Genomic DNA, 23,385 nt, shown 5'->3' with positions numbered 1-23,385 from the left:
CTTTAAATTTTGAGACTGGGTGAAATATTTGTGGCTTTCTGTACCTTGTACCTTGTACCTTGTAGTCTTCACTTCCAAAATTGGTCCACCAGGGACTATAACTGGAAGGTTCTGACGAGAGTGGTGGTGGGCGTTTAGATGGACCTTGTGGGGTGCTGGTTTCTTATGAGGATTTTGAATGTCTCACAAGATTGCATGTCAACAGTACTTTGTGGTAAGCTGTTCCATAATGTGGCTTCCGGATAAAAGGAATGGATGGAGGGTGTTGATGTGTAGCGGTACATTTCAAGTTGTAGGTTCTTCTACTTCGCGTGATTTTGGGCCTGATGTAATTTTATGAGTTGAGGCCTGTTTTGTCGTTTAGGATTTTGTGTAAGATTGTGAGCTGTTGAGTTTTTCTTCTAACTTCTATTGTGTCCCATTCTAGTTTTTGTAGCATTCTGTAACACTTGATTTTGGTTTGTAATCCCCAAGTACAAATCTTGCTGCTCTGCGTTGAACTTTTTGAAGGGTCTCAATATACTTTTGTGTTCCTGGGTTCAAGGCTGCTGATGTATATTGAAGGTGTGGTTGGACTATGGTTTTGTACAAGTTTTGTTTGACAGTCCTAGAACAGTGGTGAAAGTTTCTTTGAGTGAAGTTTAGTATTTTGGTGGCTTTTGTGGCTGCATGACGTGTCTGCTGATCCCATTTCAGGTTGTGTTGAAGTATGATGCCCAAGTACTTAACTTCTTTGACTTCTTCTAGTGTCGCAAATGGGTTTTGATATTTATCATGACTGTGGTGTGATCTGTCTTTCCCCAAAGCCTCTGGGAGCACATACTCCCTGCTGCCTCTGTAACTACATGGAATTAAAATCCTTCACATGGCAACCTTGTCCTTCCAGTGTCCATTTATATATGAAGCTTGGTTGATTGGGGCTCAATGGTAGTTCACACCCTTCAACCCCCATCCCCACCCCACAGGTCTTAGTCATTACCAAACGAATGGATGCCACAAGGCTCTAACCAGCAATGAACATGTTACAAGCTAGCCCCTCTAACAATCATTACAATCATTACATTCCTCATTACAAACTATGTCTGCAAGCTTGAGAATTTTGGGAGACACTAAATTCATCCCAACGTCTGTGCTATATGTGATTGTGAAATAAATGAGAAGAAGAAGAAGAAAAAACAAGAACAATATGTTATTTACTATTATTAGTTTTATTTTGTAAATTCACTCCAAGTCATAAAAATGTATTTACATTTCACATATTGATGTACACAAGACATCAATTCTTTAATCTTGAATCTCAAAAATACTGCTACACAAGATGAAATGTTTCGTATTATTCATACATTGCTTCTCAACACATCGCATTTAATTTGTGCAGACTAATTGTTAAACTAAAGATCATAGACAAATTTCCTAGACATGACTCATGGAAGGTGACGTTTGCGGTCAAACAACGGGAAAGAAATATACCAATTGCTCATTTCTCATTTGTTATTATAGTTAATTGAAAATGTTCTTACGTAGATGTTCAGAACACTTGCACTCACACTCTTTTCACACTCATTTGGCTGCACGACAAAAATTCAGAAAAATTGTCCATTTAGTTTTTAGTGCACAACACCCTGTCGAATATAACCTGAAGAATTGCTTAAGCCAACTCAAGCAGTTGCATCAAGATTAATAACTTTACAAAAACTCTGATAATTACTTGCATTGGTTGTTGATTAATAATACATGTTTTGAAAGTATGCAGAAAATCTTGAAACCACCAGCAATTTAATTTCATTTTACATATTTCAGTCAGATGGAAAATAATATTCAACCAGTTTTAAGAATGCAAAAATTATAATTAGGCTAATTCCTATAAATGACATTGCTATGCTTTGCAAACATTTACAGGTATATCACATGGTTCTGCTGGCTGACCAATAAAATCACCTTCTATATACAGTGCAAAATGAGAGGATCTGTATTAACATATCATTACCATAAATTTGCATATCCTGATAATCATTAACAGAATTAGCATAAATGAATACAACTCATTCATACATTATGCAGTAGATGACTTTGAGAGTTTGACTTTTAAAAGTAAACACACTATGAAAATTATGTCACAAACTTGGAAATCAAATTCAAGACAAAAATAAAACTATATATAAAAACAATTTTAATACACAATTCTCTAGTTTTAGACCTGTGCACATATTCACACACTATGGAAGGACAGAACAACCTTACAAACCTTTTTTTTTTGAAAACTTGTGCTAGTAATAAACCTAGTTTCTTGTTAGCTCTTACCAAGGATACAAACAACTGTGAAATTTGTCTAAAAAAAACCTTGCCTCTGTGATAAAAATAATCTAGAAATTGAGATGGCCAGCGGGTAGCCTAAGTTTACATAAAATCTACACAACAAATCAATTGGATAACTTCATTAAAATGAAATAAACATAAAATACTTTTTATCCAGTACTGTAAACATGATACACTGATAACCAATAAAGTAAACATTTGAGGTCACTTGTATTTAAGATTGCTTGTGGAAATTAAAGCAATCTATAGCTACTTTGAATTAGGTCCTTGATACTTGAAACAATATGATATATTTGACTTTAGATTCTTAGTCTAGGAACACGATTTTGTGTTTTCATTCAAAAAACACCATTTTCCAAATCAAAGTCACACAGTTGTACTATATATATATATTCAATATGTATTCACAATTAGGCCAAATAGCGCTCGATCTGATTTTAATACGCTATTACAAAATGGGCACAACATCATCAATCTTTTCTGTTACTATAATATAGGAAGCACATTTTTCAATTTTTCAACACAACTAGAATGAATCCAGTACAACTTCACCAAATAAGGGCATTAATAACTGCCACTAGTTCATTTTCTACATCTAGGTATGTTGTGCACCTGTACCTGATAAAATTTCTCCTACAGTTGATATGACTATCTGATCTTCAGCATGTCAAGAATCATATATGGAATTATTCACTTCATACTATTTTATAAAATTTGGAGTTAACGACTGACATGATTTCAGATATATGAGCATTCCATGGACTTTCATCACATATTCCGTCAATTGGGCATATATCATTGGGAAACCTACATGTTTGTTTCCATGTTTGTCATGTTAGCTGTAACCAATACTTTCATGATTTCTTCAAGTTGGTCTATCAGCATATAGCATTATCACAACAAGGTTATCATTGGGACCTAAAGTTTTATCTCCCTCCCCTCTATAGTTTGGATCTTTCACACTGCCTGCACTATAGTTTGGATCCTTCACACTGCACCGTTAAACTCTGCATTTCAAGAAGACTAGCAGCCAATGAGAGAGCTAGTTTCTTAGAGTCAGTTTCAGGACTACTGTTGAATGCAGAGATGGCAATGTTAATATGAGTTTCCCTTGGGTTGTAGCATACTCCATAGCCATCAGGTACAACTGGACCAAAACACATCAACAGGTCAAACTTTGACGGCACCTAAAATAAAATAAGAAAGTCAGCGAAAAGTCACTTAAATGTCAAGACTTATGCTGTGTTTCCTGTTCTTTAGTGAGGTGACATTCAAACTGCCATTGGCTGTAATTTCTTATACCAGCACAATGTTTTCTTTGCACTTGGTAATAAAACATTACTCTCTAAGTGTGAAAGGTATATGAGATATGATGCTAAATTTTCAGGAGAGACATAGTGAATTATTTTCTTACAACATGAGAAGACAACTTACTGTTAATATTCAGCTATCTGTGCATCCGTAATCAGATACAATTGGCATCTTGAAGCATAATTTCTTAGTAATATGTGTTAAACATCAAAAACATTGACCTAATGACCCAGTTATCCACTTTACATCAAATTAGGTGATTGGGTCACTAGGTCACTAAATTGACATTTTCTTTTCAGACAAAACTTGCACATCAAGTGAGTCAGAATATGTTCTTAACTAAAGGTTAAAGTCAGAAGCTATAGTTGAATGAAAGGATAAAAAAAAACACAATTAGACCCTTACCTGACTAGTTGAAAGTTTAAAATGCATAGCAGTTTGATAGGCTGGGTCCATAAAAAGTTCTGGAACATTCTGTCCATCTTCTATAGCCGTTAACTTCAATCCTAGTAAATGTCTATCAATACCATCACCAAATATAGCCTGAAAGAAAATTTATAATTAAGACTATTTAGAAATCTGAGTAAATGCTGCTTGATTTAATTAATAACCACAACAGTCGATTTTCTGTGAGATGTTGTAAATTTTGTTTAGTCTTGCTTTTCTTAATTACATTTGAAATAACATTTTCACCATAAAACCATGGAAAGACATGTTGACCTCTATAATTGTGAGTGATTAAACTGAACAAAGATTAAACATAATCAATGACAGAGAAAAGATTTTACTGGTAAACCTAGGGTACAGTCAGGTGTCAACCATCTTCCGTATGTAGCACCTGCAAACCCCTCTGGGTGTGCAGAATACACGGTATTGTATGGAGAGACATCTTGGAACTAGCAACATGGTCTCAAGATCTTACCAAATGCTTGTAATTCTAAAGAGCTGATTTGACATATGAGTACACTACAATCAGTATACATGTATACTTACTTCATTTGTATATGTTCTGTGTGCGTTTATAGCCTCTCTCAATAACCTGTACTTTTCACTGGGCTGTAATGAGAAGAATATTATGTCAAACATACTTCCCAAATTACAAGCTTGTCTACAATTGCATAATAAACATTATGGAACTGATCAGCATTGATACGTTTCCTGTTTCCTATACAGTCCAAGAGTGAAACAGGTGTAGAGTGAAACAGGTGTAGAAAACCGGCTTACTGTATCAATACTGGTACAGGTCCTCCAAAAGCTACTTGACTTTTCAACTTTTTACCATTGAGATGAACTTGCCTCATAAGCTAATGTCAGCAGTGGTAAGAGGCAGATGGTTTAACCACTCGGCTACTGACAACTCCAAAGAGGCACAGGCTGAGTTTATACAAGTTTAGGCATAGTTTTTGCAACATATTTAAAAGTTACTTGTATTATTGTACCTACTAAAGCATACTTAACAATCACTTGCAATTAACTGAACTCAAACCTAGTATTAAGATATAAGCCATAAACAATCTGATGACGCAATTTATCATATGTATCAAAAAATGTTAAGGAAATCCTTACTATGCAATCAACTGTCTAAGAAGACAATTGTAATGGTATGGAAGACATGCATTGATATTAACATTATACTGGAATGTGGTTTTATTTAATTATTTTCATTTCAGTAAAAAGCTTATAAACTCAGTTTGTGCTACTTTAACATGCACTTACCATTTTTCCATCATTCACCATTGCTTTACAGAATTCATCAGAGGCAATAGAACAAGATCTAATGGTATCAGTACGACCAAGTCTGTATCTCCTTATCGATCCACTCTCATATGTAGCAGCTGGTTCATTATAAACTCTGTAAATTGGTAAAATAAACATTGGTTCTAGTTTATAAGACTCTAGCAAAGAACATGATCTGAGCTCCCTTGAGGATCATTTAAAGTTCTGTGGTTATCAGAAAAGTGTGTCCATGTCAAGGGCTTTTTGATTGTTGATAAACACAATATGTTGCCTCTCAGTCACTGTGCCAACTCTTACCCATTCCAAAGGCCAAACACCATGTCAAGTTTAACTTACATACATGATGTCAGTGTACACTTGGGTCAAAATCCTCTCACAAAAGGTTTAACTTTCGGATCATGAAAAATTTTCACTTGAGCAACCCTAATTATAATCTATGTTCTTGTAGTTTGGAACCCAAGGAATAAGTATGTTAATCAGATGAATGCTGGGCTTTCATAGTTGCTGACGTTACGGAGTTGATTTGATATACCTAATTATTTATAAACATACTTATACTAAGGCAAAAATAAAAACAAATTGTTTGTTTCTGATAACATGATTTCAGAAACTGGGTAGGTAGTGATTTTATCTTATTTTACAATTTACTTTTTTTAATTACTTCAACCCAAAGACAAGATACTCGTTGGTCACGATACTTTCGTAACAGTTAATGAGGTGTAAAAGAAGTAAATGAAGACAATTGTGTGATTCAGAAGTAGACAAACACAATATGCAGACTGTACTGTTATAGACTGAAATGACATCATTTCTCTCTGGAATGTGATTTTTTTTAAAAAGTAACCTAAGATAGTTTGGCTAGAAAATCTACATGGAAATAGAAGTAAATTATCATAATTTTACCTTTTTACATATAAAGATACTTTAGGGTCGGTGGCTTAAAATAGGGTCGGTCGGGTTATTGGAAACACACTTTTTTTATTTGGTCTACTAAGCATGCTGCACTTTATATACATAATCTAAGTGCAAACTTACCTATAGTAAGCAAGCTGCAATGCAACTTGTATGAAAGCATCGGGACTCATCTTATTTTGCTTTGGAAAATTTTTCCCAAATGGCTGGAACTGAAAGGCATGTACCTGTAGGTCATCGACGAGGCTGTAATATACAAGCAAAAAATAATATTCAATCTTGTTTTTTTAATTTTGCTCAATAACGTTTGTCCTAATAATATAAATAGGAATGTATATTGTAAATGTACATTTTCTATTTGTTCTGAACAATGCACTTCTACCATTCTACTACTGACAGTAGCTCTTGCAATGATTTGACCGTTCTCTGCCATGCAAGCTACCATGAATTTAAACTATTTAAAGTCTCAAGTGATCTGTTAGTCCAAACACGACATATATCAACAGACTGATATGTTGTTTAATAGTATTGTTATAAATTAATTATTGATTTGAATAAATCTGCAATACTTACATGTTCAAATGTTATTTTCCAATGTCAACATCAAAAGTTTTAAGTCTCAAGTCGGTCAAAACATCAGAAATTGCAATTTTTTAGTTTCTCAACTTTAATGTACAATGTATCATATTGTAGATACATTACTGATTTGAATAAATCTGCAATACGTACAAGTTCGCAATGTCAATATCAAAAGTTTTAAGTCTCAAGTCGGTCAAAACATCATAAATTGCAATTTTTACAACATTTTATATTGAAGATAAATTATTGCTCTGCAATACTTACGAGTCCAGATGTCTTTTTGCAGTGTCAATATCATCATAAAGTTCATTGTTAAGTTTAAACTGTAATTTCTTTGGGTCTGGTAGATGTACAGGTACAGGTTTCATTGCGTCTGAGTAATTGTTGCTGAAATAATTGAAATGATATAATAAGCATACACATTTTAGTTATATTGCAAACAGTCTGAGATATTAGTTTTGGTATACAATACATTAAAGTTAGTTTTTATGTAGCACTTTCTTACTCCGTGCTAAAAGAGTTTTATAATTACATTTTGTATTATATACCTCTGGCATGGACCTATAATTGGGCAACAGCCCCTTTTTATGCTTCATCAACTCCCAAGGGAGCATACAGTCCATTGCAGCCTATGTAGGTGCATAGCATTAAAGCATTCACGTAACAACCTCTATCCTACAAGGTTCCCAATTATACAGCTGGGTTGACTGGGGCATCGTCGTGGTTCAAATCTTACCCGAATTTAGCCATTCAGAAGTGAACTGCAGCTGAGTGATAAGACTCAAGCCTGCAACTAGCAGATTCTTGGCTTACCACTCTAACCATTCCACCATCATGACTTAACAAATCAATCTACAACGTATTAACTCTGGAAATGATGACAATTGCCATACACTTTTTATCAAATCAGAAACTTGCAGGAAAACAAACATCTGGGTTTCACTTTATTTATTATTTATTTGTTTGTTTGTTTGTTTGTTTGTAAACAGCAATGCATCCACAATATGGGTTTCCATTCAACTGCATGTTCACTTTCCATTTGTATTTCATATTTTCTATTTATGTATATGACTTCAAGATAGATTCATTGAATCAAAACACACAGTGCCATCAAATCTGATTTTGTTACAGCCTCTTGATGAAGCAATATTACTTGACAATGGTATCATAAATGAAATCTACTTACATGAATGTCATAGTATGGTCCAAGAGCGACACTACTGGTGGACCTTCTGCAGGTGCATGTTCATATGACACTCCACAATTACCATCACGACCAACCATGAACTAAGTTCATGACAAAACAAGGAGATAGACATGACCATGAAGTATCAATCATTGAATTTGTTAACCATTGGTAAGAAACTAAGTTAGGGTGCAAATAAATCACTATTTCATACACTTGTCAGGTCCCTCAAATCTTTCATGAAACATACATCTGAATGAAATTATAAATATTTTATCATTTCTGTCAAAGTATATCACTTATCGTAGCTAATTACATTACCAGTTACACATATTAAAATCAATAATGTTGAAACTTCCATGTAAAGCTAAAATGGCTTAAAATACACTAATACTGACCAAAAATCTTCATCAGCTTGGTAGATCAAATGATTTACAAAGGTTACAATGCACATGCAGTTCATTAACATTGCACTTTTGATCTGTCCTGGTCAACAAATTTGTCATTCTGGTGAGGACCGTCGACCAAGACAGATCGAAAGCTCAATGCTAAAAACTTTGAACTATCTTGTGTGTTATAACCTTTGTAAATCAATACACTTATTTTCTATATTGTATGTATCAGTCTTATTTGTATTGTTACTATTGTAGTTAGAACTGTTGCCATAGTTACTTACTTGTAAAGTTTTATCGGCCCATCTATTGCAGCTATTGGCATGCGTACCTCCTCCGTGTAACATCTGACTGGCTATCACACTCATCCTCTCTTCTGGACCACTGATTGTTTCATCCAGACTTAACAGGAAGATAGATTTCTCTATCATTTCTAAAGTTTTCTTATTTGTTTTATCTGGAAAAGAATAAAACTTCAGATTTTGCCTAGTGGTATAACCAATGTGACAAAATTGAGTTGCGGCATCAGAGATATGGCTGTCCAGGGAAAGATGAATGGACACACAGACGGACAGACAGATGGACAAGGGTAAATCTATAGTCCCCTCCCCTTTCTCAGGCAGTGCCTCTTGGGAGCTAATCAATTTTTCAAACACTTTTTGCTATTTCTAGGCAGAAAAGAGACAATGCCCTTGAGACACTTTGAAAACAGCTATTTTTCACATACATATACTTACCCCTGGTAATTCTTAAGAACATCTACAGTGTAAAACTAGCATACAGTAACATTCACTAAGTAACTAAATTCTAAACTACACAACTTTCATAAAAAAAACAACCCCTCACCTAATTTCCTCAGTTTCTTGTACACTTTACCCCATGTATTTCTATGTTCTGTTGTCAATATACCAACAGCATCGCCTAGCTTTGGTGACATGTCTACCACTTTCTGAAGTTGAGAGATCAGCTCACTAACAGCTAGTGGTTTTCCACTTGGGTAATATACATCTACAGCAAAAAACTTTAGAAAGAAAAACAAGAACAACAAAAATCTAAATATACATCATATCTTTCATCAATGAAACTAACAGTAAGAAGTTTGCCACTTGGATGATAGAAACCAAAAGAAATGAACTTTAGAAGTAACAGAAGCAATATCTACAATATTTCTATAAGCAGTATCATTCATGTCAGCACTGGACATGTGACAAAGTGATAAAGTCATATGACTGTCACATGACCTCTTGACATTTTCATCAGTATCTGTCAAACGTCATATATTTTATGTACAAGTTGCTTATAACAAAAAACATTTTCAATAACAAATGAATTAACTATATTTGTCATGTGACATACTGATAGAATCACATGATCATCACATGATGTGGAGACATACTCACATGATTATTATGCATGACTATGATATGTTTGGGTGCATCACGTTTGTTGCCTGGGTAGACCACAATGGAGTCTCTCTTAGGTCCAGGAATACGACATGATGATAAAATTTTGTAATATTGATCCATGCATAGAGGTTGACCTCCCATCATGTCTATGGGAATATTTTCTCTGTTGGAAAAGAAGAGAAACAAAGCTAACACGAAATTCACTTCAAAAATACAACTATGTGTTTGCATGCTGTCAGACAAATTCAGACATTTTGAAAAAAATTTTAAGATTGGAGAATCATTCAAATCTGTTCAATGACTATTACATAAAACAAATTTGACTAAGGTTGGGTAACACAACAATGTGTACATGTACTCACTTGTCTATTAATACCTTGTAATCCAATACACCAGCTATTAATTTGGCAGCAAAACTGAAGAAGAACAAAACAAATAGAAATGTTATATTACTAGGATTTGAAAGTACAACAATTAACATATACTGTATCACACCTTCTTAGAAACTCTAATTGCTTGAAATGGAACCTACAGGTGTAGTACATGTTTTAGTGTACATGATTTTGTACCAATTTCAACATATGCCGACTGTTTCTGACATGTAGTGGACATGTAGTGACCCCACCCCTGTCCCCAAACAAAGCAAAAATAAAATAAATAAATAAATAAATAAATAAATAAATAATATAAATAGATGGTCAAAAAGATGGACGGACGGATTGACGGATGGACAGGCAGACAGACAGACAGACACAGACAGACAGACAGACAGACAGACAGACAGACAGACAGACAGAGACAGACAGACAGACAGACAGACAGACAGACAGACAGACAGACAGACAGACAGACAGACAGACAGACAGACAGACAGACAGACAGACAGACAGACAGACAGACAGACAGACAGACAAATAAATAAATAAATAAATAAATAAATAAATAAATAAATTGTGAAATAACACTGTGCATATGAGATTACCTGATGTAATTCCAAAATAACTTATCTACTACAAATTGAAGACATTTACCTTAGTTGGTCATGTTGATTTTTAAAGTCCTGTACAGGAAATGCCACACCAGGACTAGAATGTACTACTACAGGGAATCTATAGTCTAAGTATGCAGCATTTAACCACCACTCTGACAGCTGATTGAGATGACAAATATAGAAAATAAACAAGTTTAGGAGAATTAGTGGTCTGATCATTCTTTAATTTTCAAATTGACATTTTACAGTCAATTACAATGACAAAATGATCCACATATATAAATAAGTATATGGTATATCGGTTGATGAGCCACTGCAACATCTAACATTTGTAGCCTTGACCCTGGACTTCTATGCTTTTGTTGATCTTTTCACTACACCAAGGCATACATGAGGGTATAGTCCCTTCATTTGACCTGCAGTTCTATGTTAAACTCTCTCAGAGACTGCATTGCTAACTTGGACAAGCACGCAATGTATATGCACACATATATGAAGCAATCTACAGAGCGCCCTCAACGTCAGATTCATCATGAACTTTTGTCTGTTACAACAATGACTTACCCAACTATCTAGTTTCTGAGCTCTCTGCCAAAGTTTTACTTGAAGTTGTTCCCCTTTCCCACCTGGTTTACCAAATTCATCAACAATCTATGATGACGAGATAAGAAACACATAATATGTTAAGGTCAATGAGAAGCTGAATGTTAACTTACAATCGACATTACACGTCAACTTTCCTGCTATAGTTTGGAATATATGAATACAGTGTCAATTCTTGGTAAATTAATTTAGATTATCAAAAACGTTGTGGTTTATGATGTGAATAGATCTCTTATCACTTGATAGTATTTGGGCAATAGTCACATACCCTTTCCCCCTCACTATAACTGCCCTCCCCATCACCACCACCACCAGCACCAGCACCACCACCTTGACCACTGCAACTGTAGCTGATACCAAAGACTGCACATATATTTTACGGTTTCCTCAAAATTCTCAACATATAAATGGAATAACAGCTGGTGTAGCGCTTAAAGTAAAGTACTACTACTACTATTAGTATTATACATACCTCTTTTGTATGTCTATAGTCATCATCCGATAATAAAGGTCGTATGGCTAATAGGTATTTATACAGAGTTTGTTGTAATGGCGGCACTGGTAACTTGGAGAGGGTATTTTGGTAAGACAGGAATGACTTCATTATCAGGGGGGCCTTGGTCGGGACTTGGGCTGGGTGTGCCATCTTGCCAGCTGTGACTGCCCCATGTTTGAACTGTGACAAAAATAAGAGAAAGAGAAAATATTAATAAAAGGAATTAAAATAGTGTTGCTATAATATTACAAGGATTACTGTTTGATATAAATTTCCAAAATGAATAATAAATATGCAGGAAAAGTTTAATTTTGGAGAAGGAATCACTTCAAGTTTATGTTTTGGAATCTTTGGAATTTTGACTTGAACCCCTTCTGTATCATTAATGTGAATGTGACAACACAGGTACAAATTATACGATACATTTTGCAACAATTTGTATGTTTTCATACAAGCACACAGAAGTATATGATAGTTTTTTGCAATTATCATATATATTTATATGATACAATTGCTGCATGCTATTTCAGTGATGCACTAACATGTCACTTGCTACATCAATATATTAGTTAAACAAACAAAGATGTGGTATGACAGATAGATGCATAAACAATCTTAGATGATCATTTGCTCTAGTTACAGAAGTAGGAAGATACGTGCACTTGGAGATAAAAATAAGTATTATTTGATAAATGATACATCACAGTACATTCCGCCAAACTACAAAAATAAGATATTAGTAATCAATGTGCCACACTTCAAAAACAGCGCCCTCTAGTGGTGAGAGGTTTGCAATTAATATAAGACAAAAGGTCACATCACACTGCAATTAACTACACTGCAACCGAATTTTGTTAATCATCATAACCACAACTGTACATAGATACTTTTCATGAACAGTGCCCTCTAGTGGTGATATAGTACAAATGGTTCATAATATTATAAGTAAATATTTACAAAGTTGTACTTTGTGTGCATTTGAACAGATTTTTTTTGGAAAATGTTAATGTTTTTTAACAGTAACAACATTGAAGTAAATTGTTGCTATTTATCTTACTATACCCGCTATAGGTATACATTAGTTGTGTGATAAAGTGCAGTTCAATATTCAATCTTACTGATCAATGTTCGATTTATATCAAAAACATTATACCTAACACTACATTACATTTCAGTAGCCAACTCTATGTAGAGTGTTTCTATATTGTACAAAATCATAAATTTTGTTCAACAAATTTGTTTAATATCACAACTTGCATGGTTGTTCTTCTACAATTCAATCCTGACTGCTGCAATTGTTGTTATTGTAGACAGTGAAGAACAAATGTAGAATCAATGGCCGCACTCTACGTTTTAAAACAAAATGTAATAAATGTATTTCCTATAAGTGTGAAACACTGCCCACAATTGTATTTTCTGACCAATTGTCACGCCTACAAGGTATATTAAAACAGACAAGACTGAGTATCAAAATCAAAACCATAGCAAGCAGGGCTATACCTACATGTAATCACTGAATTGTATTCTGACTGAATAACATAAGAACAGTACAATTGCAATGGTGCTACATGTATGTCATGAGCCCCTATAAATATAGTTGAATGCAATGAAGAACAAAAATACTTGACTATCTATTATTTATATATGTATTCTAATCTGAATTTTTAGAATTACAATCCGTTATACCACACAAACATATATTATAGAAGGAGGGTCACCTATGAATCCTACGTGTATGTACGTCAACATGTCTGCAATACAGTCAGTGAACTATAAAACATCTAAATATACTATGAAGATGGGTATATCATGTTACATTTGTCATATCAAGTTATACCAGTGGATTATTTCTGTCAATGTATTGTCAAGCAGCAATGCGTACTATTCACTCTTTAAGCACTGTGACATCATACAGAGTTCCAGAGATTCTGACCAAAATAGACACATGATCAGCATGCGTCACAACTTCTATATTCATATCAGTGTGCCCTCTAATGATAGCCAAATTTTGTTGTCGTGAGTCAAAATGTTAAAAACTAGCATTTCACGTGAGTCACCACATAGTAAGAGATAGGGGAACACCAAATTTTGGTGCGTCACTAGAAATTATGTACGTCAGTGGCATGTCAAATTGGCTTAGACGGCACACTGATTCATATCATCAATAAATAAAAGTAATGCATCATACAGCGTACGTCAATTTGGTGGTACAATGAAGTGTTGTTGGGGTGTCACATATCCGATCAGATTTAAGTATGTATTTCTTTCAGACAATACAATGGTGAATGAAAACCAAACTGAACTTACCTATCACAAAGCACGCACGAATTTTAAAAAGACAGTGAAAGAGTTGTTATTCTCAGAATATGTATTTATAACTATAATGTCATGTACAACTTTATATTTCTTTCGTGAACTGACTGTGGTGATTGTATGTGTATCAATCTTACTGTTCCACTGTTGATTGTTGTGCCTTGTCATTTTGTTATGTTTCTTATTTGTTATAGTTTCTATGGCAATCTTGAACATCGAATATATAAACCTACAACTTCAAGTACGAGTGTGCTTGTTAGTCACTAAGGGGATACAAGCTTGACTAGCTTTGCTATTTCTTGATCCCTTTTGCCATTTATTCTGTATGTGTATCTTTTTTAAGATTAATTTTTAATATTCTTATATTGGTGAATAAACAAACAAACAAACAAACAAACAAACAAAAACAAACAAAGACTTGTGTTTAGACACTCAAATCTGTATTAATGCATTGAACACATACATTTTTTACAACAAATATGTACCAACTAAAACGACATACAGGTATCCCATATCATGGCTCAAAGTTTCCAGCAGTTTTAGGGCAGGCACATAAGCTAATGATTCAGTCTGTTGAATTATCAAAAGGTTACAGAAAAACAAGCAATTCAGTCCAAATAATTTTGGCGGGAAGGTGCAATAGTCGAAATGACCCAAACCAAGTTAAACAAACAACAAAATATGTTCATGTAATTTGGATTGGAAGGTATGAGTTGAATTTAGACACAAAAAAGAGAATTGTTTTCAATTTGACAGGAATGTGTTTGGTGGCAAATATGTGAGCAAGAACTAAACATTTATATTCTAATATTGCGCAATGTTGTGTTGACTAAAACTGGGGCATTGTCTGGACTTTATCCGACACATCTGTTTATTTGGTATCAACCTATTTCTAATAATAGTATATATGACATAGTATGCATTATATTACTTGTTTTATAACATGACTAAAGACTCACATGACGATTACACATCACGGTACCAACGCTATAAAAATAAACGCATACAATGACCTTTGTAATCGATTCATTGATAACAACAATGGCATTTGTTCAAATACCACCACTTCAATGTTTGCCATAGTTGTTCTTGATTTTAAGTCTCGAGGCGCTAAGTTTTCTATCAAATTCAATTGTCTGAAGTTTGTAACAAAACAAATTGAGGAAAGTGTACAGCCATAACACCTGATGATAAAGTGTTATATGATGTCATAGCTTTGTGATTGGAGTGACTGCAGTTTTCACAACAAACTCCGAAATTTAGTTGTCTGAAGTTTGTAATAAATTGAGAGAAATGTAGACAGTCATAAGACCTGATGATAAAGTGTGATGTCATAGCAAAAACAGAAAACATAGTACTGTATTGACTATTGTTGACAAAAGTTAAAAGATTAACTTAATGATACTGAATTTATTGATTATATTGTCAAACTTTTATCTAAATGTTGAATACTTCAGCTATTATTTGATATGAAGCCAAGTCAATGTATAGGTAATTTCTAATGTTTTGATTTTGTTAAAATACAATGACGTATAAATTGAGTACTTTTTTAGACTCAAAGTAAACTACCAAAGACTCATATCGGTTTTTTAAAAATAATTTTGTGTCCATTATTCACAAGCTGACTGAAAAGGGTCCGGTTATTTGTTAATGTTCATAGCCGAAATGGAGTATGAATATTCTTTTGCTAGCCATCCCTCCTACCCTAGGTGAATAATTCCCCCCAAACACACACACATACATACATACATACATACATACATACATACATACATACATACATACATACACACATACATACACCCCCACCCCACCCCACCCCCACCCCCACCCCCACCCCCACCCCACACACACACACACACCTCCTTGGGCTGTGACTTCATATAATGTGAAAGTTAACATGCTAAAAAGAATAAATGTATGTAAAACTTTTTCCTCCACTTTGCTATCACTTTAGCAATTCTAAATTTCATGAATGTGTTGAAGACATACTGGTGTACATTTAGTTTACAGTTCAAAGTTTCATGTGAATTGTGATAAAATCTGCTAGTCATGTGACTGGTACTGTGATTGTAAACACATGTGACATGCATGTCACAAAATAAATAGTGTTCAAACAGACAATTTTGACAATAATGTATAATGAGAAGAGTAGATCCACTCTTTCAGGACCTCTTTTCAAAAATAAATGTAAAAGTATACCCCCATTACAGACTTGGATGTCATAATAGTAGACCCCTTTTCATCTTATATATATAGATTACCTGTATAGCTTTTCAAAAGAAGAATCTCCTCCCCTCCCCCTTCTCCAAGAGCCACAGAATGACCTCAGAATTTATAGATACACGTACAAATATTGATTCATTCTGTTGCCATGGCAACTACTTATAAGTTATAAAATGTTTGACACATACAGATTTATGATACTATAAACCATATTGGCCAAGATTGAACGATTCAGTGATATATTATATTCTATAAATTATGGCAGGTATTTTGTCAAACCTAAACTGACTCAGATTATCAACAATTATCATTATCAAGAATCATCTATCTATGCTATCATTATTACATTCACATTGCAACCTCTATCCTACCAGGTCCCCAATTATATAGCTGGGTTGACAGAGACAGAATCATGGATCAAATTTTGCCCAAGAACTTCAGCTATTTAGAAACATGTACAATCAGTAGTGGCAAGACGCAAACCTACAACCTGAAGATTCTAAGCCGGACACTATAACCATTTGACCATCACGACCCCACATTACAAATTACAATGTGTCTAACTTTTTTAAAACAATGAAAATATTTGAATGAAATTCTCTTATGGAAATCCATAACAGATGAGACTCATTGATACAAAAAACAAACACCGTAAATTTTCTAAATGCAAACAATAAATTTTGTGTGAGCTATTGATTTTTACAAACAATTGAATCATTCACTACAACACAAAAATCTAGATTAATTTTTCTCAAAATACGATCATTTTTAAACCAAACTTTTGTCACCAATGAGGAAACCTGGATCACTTCTTTGATCCTGGTCCAAAACAAATTGAACATGTGCCAAAAAACTCTAAAATCAATGATATCTTACAAAATTTCCCAAAATACATCACAATCACGTTCAAACAAAATTTTTAATATCATTGAACACAATTAAACCACTTCTTTGATTCTGGTCCAAAATAAAATGAACACGTGCAAAAAAAATTTAAAATCTCACGAAATTTGTTCAATGAATTTTGGCAAAATGAGCCATTGTTATTGGTTGAGGTGGAGTTTCACAATTGACGTGTAAGATATCTTTAGTTACTCTCTGTTCAGATCAAACTTTGACCTTACTGATACATCAAAACAAATAAAGTTCCTTAACCTCAGATGACACATGTGGTTTTTTAACCTACTTCACTAATATCCTCCTAGTGTCAATATTATCAAACTGACTGAAGCATGTACATTTGAAGATGGCATATGCAATGGAAAACTTGTTTTACAATCTTTGAAAAATATCACAAGAACAGTACACTAATATAAGCAGAGATAATATCCTGAATTTGAAGTTTTCTATATCGATTTCTAATATTATGACTCTAGAGTAAACATATACATCTCTCAACTAACTCTCAAAGGAAGGGACTTACACAAGAATGGTCAAAGTACATACAAGACCCTGCCCTTTGAAATACTGCTGCACGACTTTTGAAATACATCTGACACCCAATATTTAAGGTTGCTATGGCAATCCAGTGATTGACATGTGTTAGACATCAGAATGAACATTGGGTCTGAAGTTGACTGTGTAAACTTTGAACTTTGGTAAAAAGGACACTTTGTCTGTCCAGTGTAGTCCAATCACCTACCTGTATTCAATGTGATCATGCAGTCATCACATGTTACTGCATCATATTTAATTATTATAATTAGGTAATATCACACAACACAAGTTTAGATCACAGATAGCCGCAAACCCACACCGCATGCACTAGGGTGCTTTTAGCGCTGTACACACATACAACAGAAGCTGGCAAAGCAATGCTAACTTAAGGCAGTGGATTACTGTATACATGTACAGGGCCAATATTTCAAATACATTGAAAATAATGAAAACTTAGAAAATCATATTTTAAAAAATCTAGCAGGAAATAAGTTCCTGCAAATGCAAAGAGTAAATGACACCCCAGCCACTGCCCCCCCCCCCACCCACCCACCCCACGCCCATATACATGAAAACTGAATAATCCATCCTTCACTATTATCTTTAAGCATACTAAAGTGTTCCTTCAAATCAAAATACAGAAAGATACTGGCCCATCCATATCCACCCCAACTCCCAGCCCATCCTCACTCTTTGATACCCCCCCCCCCTTCAATAATACTTTCATGTCATCTTGTATATTCAAAGAACTTTTCATAATACATTCAACTATTCAAAAATTAGTTAAAATATTCATAGCGACTATGATGTGAAATACATGTATGGTCAAATATTTATAGCCCTCACATATAGTTGTAAGTGTCATAACGTTCAGTTATTCTTAATCTTTTAATCCCTCTAACAAGATAATCCACTACTTTTCAATGTTTAATCCTTCTAACAAGATAATCCACTTTTCAAGTGTTTAATCCCTCTAACAAGATAATCCACTGCCTTAATCCAAACCAAAGCAAAAACACAAAAGAAAACTGAAATACATGTACCACTATAGTATGAGTGGTTGAACAGCAACCCATGGCAGTATATATATATAATCCACTTGTAATTAACTGTTACTGTAGTGAGGTAGAGACTTCCAAAGTTGTAGTATTGTACACACAGTGTCAAATACTCTATGCTAACTCTAGCTTGTAACAACAGAATGGCTTATCTGTTGCACAACATGCGAGTTCAGCATCTGCAAAAAAAAATGTGTGAAAAAAAAACCTTCAAATTTGACGACACAAATTAGATGTCTATTTGGTTAGTGCTCAGATACAACACTGTCGTGTTATTTTTAGCAAAAAATGAACTAATATTTTCTAGAAATATCTTATGTCAGAACAAAAGAGGAAAAATACAACTGGTAAGGCTCTAACCATAGGTATGAAAACTGTGCAGGGATTTCTGTGCGGTGTTCCATTTTCAAAAAATTTATTTTAATTTCCAAGCTAAAAGGAGAGTATGATTACTTTGATTGTTTTAGGTACAATATGTCTGAAGGAAATGATAAAGTTAGCTTGTTTTGAGAAGAGGAACAGAAATTTTACATACAGGAATGTTTTGGTTTGTTTGAGACAAATGAAAAAATTGTGAAAATCACAACAACAAACCAAATATGAATAAACAAATTAGTATTACATGTATCAAGACACCAAAGATAGGAATATGCATACATGTACACTACCACAAGAAATCCCTGCTAAAGTGTTCAACTAAGTGTTTCCTATGTACCATGACAGATACTATGGTCCTATACTATTGTTATACCTGCCAAGTTTCATGCCTTAACTACGGACAGCATTATACACCTCTATGCCTACTTCACAGCGAAACACCAAACCTGAAGCTTGTAAAGTGCTAACAATCAGATAAGCAACTGTTAGAAAGCAGGGAAGGAGGCTTGAAAAGAAACGGAGGAAGATTTCAGATTTTGTTTACAGAACTTAAAAGAAAGCAACTTACTAGCAGAATGCCTGGTGTAGTCTGCATGATGGCGTTGAATAGAATGGACTCACAATCCAAACCAATTATTTACAACGTTATAATTAACCGCAGCACCTTTGCTTTATTAGCCAACCTATGAAACTAATGGTTGCAAACTTTAAAAGGTCGCTTTTAGGTGCCCCCTAGATTACATGAACTTTGAACAGCAGATTAGATTGGGATGTCAACAAACTTTGAAATATGACATAGGAGCGGACATGTGTTATTACTCTCTAGACCCAATGTCACTTACATGGTGCAAAGGTCAATAAAAATACTGGACAAATCTAGACAAAACAGTCACTTATGAGTGCAGAGGTCATTTAAAGGGACAGGTGTTGGGTATCTTTGGACAAAATGTCACTCAGTGGACTGGACAATGTTTGACAAGTGTCAGTACTCTTGACGCTCACTTACATTGAGTGCAGCTCCTGGTTGACTATATTTGGTCAAAATCTCACGTGCGTAATGCATAAATCACTGGGTTAACTTAATCTACAAAACTCTGAGTTTCTAGGGGGTTAAGTTAGGATGGTTATAGCACTATTACCTTAGAGTGACTTTTTATATTTCATGTGGCCAAGTTGGCAATAATAGCCCAAAAACAGTCTCTGGTAATTGCAAGTACCATCACCACAGTAGTCAGCCTGTGATTTTGGGACTATGATGTAAGCTAAACCAGGATTAGTTCTGAATTCTATATTCTTACTAATCCTATGTTGTATGCATGTAAATCCATATAGACTAGACTAGAGGCTTTATTGTACATGCAACAAATGACGACATTCTAATTCAATAATCATTTATGTGACTTGAAGCTTTTGTCTATCTTATAGTTATATTCGTCTGAAGAAACAGCCATCACAGACATGTGATTAATCAGCTGATGTAAGAAATTTGGTTGAAATATCCACGAAGAAATATAACAATAGATAACTCTTAAACTAAGTAACTTTTACATGCAGCGTTGGATTCAACTTTAGTGTTTATTGAGATGGTTCAAGACATGAGTTACGGCTTCTCTCTAGTTTAACAAAAAATTAAAACAACTATACTGTATAAACCACAGGATATAAACCACAGTAACATGTGGAATTAATCTTGAATTTTCTGTTGACAACCCTCTCTAGCATATGACTATACAATTTGAACACATCTCATTGCAATTACACAATTGGTACTATCACAACACACTACATTTTGCAAAGTGAAGTCCAGTTTTAATATTTGCTGTGTATTTTCTATATACATGTATCTCAGTGACTTTCTAATATATCAAATATTTCAAGTTCATTGTCTGGGTACTGATGGTGATTATAGAAAAGAGGAAACATTCTTTCAAGTTATTTAGTGATTAGTACAGACAGGACATAAAATATTAATTATGAATATTAGTAAATAATTACCAATAAGCACGGCTTACAAGATATTTGTGGTCTTGCACAGTACAGTATATTTTACAGATTACAATTTAATTTCTGATTATTTACATGATTATCTTGAGGTACATAGAAGGTTTAATCAGACATGCATGGTCTTAGAAGGATGTGTAAAAATGAAAGTAAAATGTTAATGTTTTATGGCTTCTAATATTTTGCAATGTCAGAAATTAGTGCTGTCTGTAAATAATGAAAATTGTAGGACCAGTTCCCATTACTCGAGGGATTAGAACTAGTAGTCTGGTAGGGCTAAAGAAAAGGTTGGACCAGAACAGATGAATGATCCCATGTAGTTCCTTATACATGTATATACATTGATAATTAAGATAACGCTAATGTAAGAACCTGGGATTATATTATGGGCCTTTAAATCTGTGAAGTACATCTAAACGTGTGTGTATGTTGTATTCATGTTATTTACATTTTTTTTATATTTCATTGTTATTTTGTTGTAGTTGTTTTTGTAATCTTGGTAATTTCTAGATGCAATAAAATGTACAATGACATTGTCTGATTTGCATTTTCCAAAAATAATAATTTGGTAAAAAAAAAAAACATACTGAACATCAACAATTACATAGTACTAGAGCCCTGACTCAACAGATATTTGTAGTACCATGTATTGATAGCGATATAAGGTGACAAGATGAAGACCATTGTTACCAAACCTTGTACTTGTACAATTTGACAACCCTAGCTCTGGATGTAAACACTACGAGGTTTGACACAAGAGGGAAGACATGTTGAACCTCATAGTGTATAACATCCATAGCTATGACAAACCAAGATGCTGTACTTTAAGGTCATGGTCAGGTTTGGTTATGCTAGGTATGAAAAACAGTTGTTTGGTATAGAGCTGTACAAAGCTTAAGTCCTAAACAAAAGAATGGCTGTTTACTGATAAGATAGCACTAATGTGAGAATCTGGTACTGAATCTTGGGCCTTTATATATGAATATATATATATATATATATATATATATATAACTCGGTGAGTATCAATCTGCTATAAGACAGTGCTCTATACCGCAGTGGCAGAGCGTAATAGTTTTGGTAGTACTGGAACTCTTTCTTGGGTTACACCCAAGAAAGAGTTCCAGTACTACCAAAACTATATATATATATATATATATATATATATATATATATATATATATATATATATATATATATATATATATATATATATATATATATATATATATATATATATATATATATATATATATATATATATATATATATATATATATATATATATACACACACATTCTGTAGTAGTATTTCTATGCGTATTCTGGTGTGACGTCATCTCTTCAAAACAGTGACATACACGTTCACTGCACTGGCATGTCAACACAAGTACTGCATAATCTAGGTCAATTCAGAAAACGTACTTGTAATTGTATTGTGTTCAGTGTTGATGACACTGAATATAAATAAGCAGGTAAACGAATTTACTTCAAAATTGGTCATTGTGTCTTTTGTGTAGATCACAGTTAGGTGATAATGTTAACTGGCAATAAATTCATCAGAGGGGTAAAAACAGGCAAGGTACTACTAGAATTTCAGAAAACAGACGGAGGGGAGACAGAAGCTTTCTCCGACAACTACTACTATTAGAAAACTTTGGAGACCTTCTTCAGGTCGAATCATTACTCTAAACTTACCACATTTCGCGCTACTACACCCAACATGTCGCAGCTCCGTCCGTCCTTGGCTTTCTAATCTTGTTATTGCGTAGTGTACTTTCCCCGTGTGCACCTTTTGCGACCCTACTTTAGATCGATCAGACTCATGAACCACGGGTCACTGGTTACGTGCGTACGTACTTTCAAAACCAAGGCAAGAGTTCAAAGTGCATGAACAAGTAGCTGTCGGTCACTCTAACCGCTCTCTAGACGTGGTATTGCGATGAACTACGAATTTGTAGCACAAATACAAATATATACGTGGCTGATGATATATACCAAAGTCGACTGTGCTGTGGACGTTCTGGGCTTGAGGTCATGACAC

The 23,385-nt window shown here is 34.1% G+C and overlaps 1 protein-coding gene across 2 annotated transcripts; it reads right to left on the bottom strand.

Annotated features, from left to right (window-relative positions):
• Nucleotides 1-1,231: 1,231 nt before the first annotated feature.
• On the bottom strand, nt 1,232-23,350 carry LOC144440794 (carnitine O-acetyltransferase-like). 2 transcript variants are annotated; one of them, XM_078130183.1, is made up of 16 exons: nt 23,040-23,350; nt 18,949-19,142; nt 11,906-12,109; nt 11,395-11,481; nt 10,871-10,989; nt 10,202-10,255; nt 9,834-10,002; nt 9,280-9,454; nt 8,718-8,890; nt 8,042-8,142; nt 7,120-7,242; nt 6,400-6,522; nt 5,344-5,479; nt 4,621-4,683; nt 4,033-4,170; nt 1,232-3,503 (listed from the first exon to the last, which is right to left on the bottom strand). In XM_078130183.1, the coding sequence occupies exons 2-16, from the start codon at nt 18,979-18,981 to the stop codon at nt 3,288-3,290; spliced, it is 1,914 nt and encodes a 637-aa protein (XP_077986309.1). In that variant the 5' UTR covers nt 18,982-19,142; nt 23,040-23,350; the 3' UTR covers nt 1,232-3,287. The 2 variants fall into 2 exon arrangements, with proteins under 2 accessions (XP_077986309.1, XP_077986310.1); XM_078130184.1 differs by lacking the exon at nt 18,949-19,142.
• Between the last annotated feature and the right edge of the window lie 35 nt (nt 23,351-23,385).

The sequence above is a fragment of the Glandiceps talaboti genome, chromosome 10 (genome assembly GCF_964340395.1).
Source record: "Glandiceps talaboti chromosome 10, keGlaTala1.1, whole genome shotgun sequence".
In the NCBI taxonomy this organism is placed as follows: domain Eukaryota; kingdom Metazoa; phylum Hemichordata; class Enteropneusta; family Spengelidae; genus Glandiceps; species Glandiceps talaboti.
The sequence above is the reverse complement of the archived record's forward strand: the minus strand, read 5'-3'. Positions and strand labels throughout refer to the sequence as shown.

What these genes read in the sequence shown, in the direction of transcription:
- LOC144440794 (XM_078130183.1), bottom strand. Translation starts at nt 18,981, where the DNA reads ATGGGTTGCTGTTCAACCACTCATACTATAGTG. An exon ending in CAACCACTCATACTATAGTG is followed by an intron (nt 12,110 to 18,948) that starts GTACATGTATTT and finishes TTTTTGTCACAG; the next exon opens with TTCAAACATGGGGCAGTCAC. An exon ending in GACCATACTATGACATTCAT is followed by an intron (nt 7,243 to 8,041) that starts GTAAGTAGATTT and finishes CAATTATTTCAG; the next exon opens with CAACAATTACTCAGACGCAA.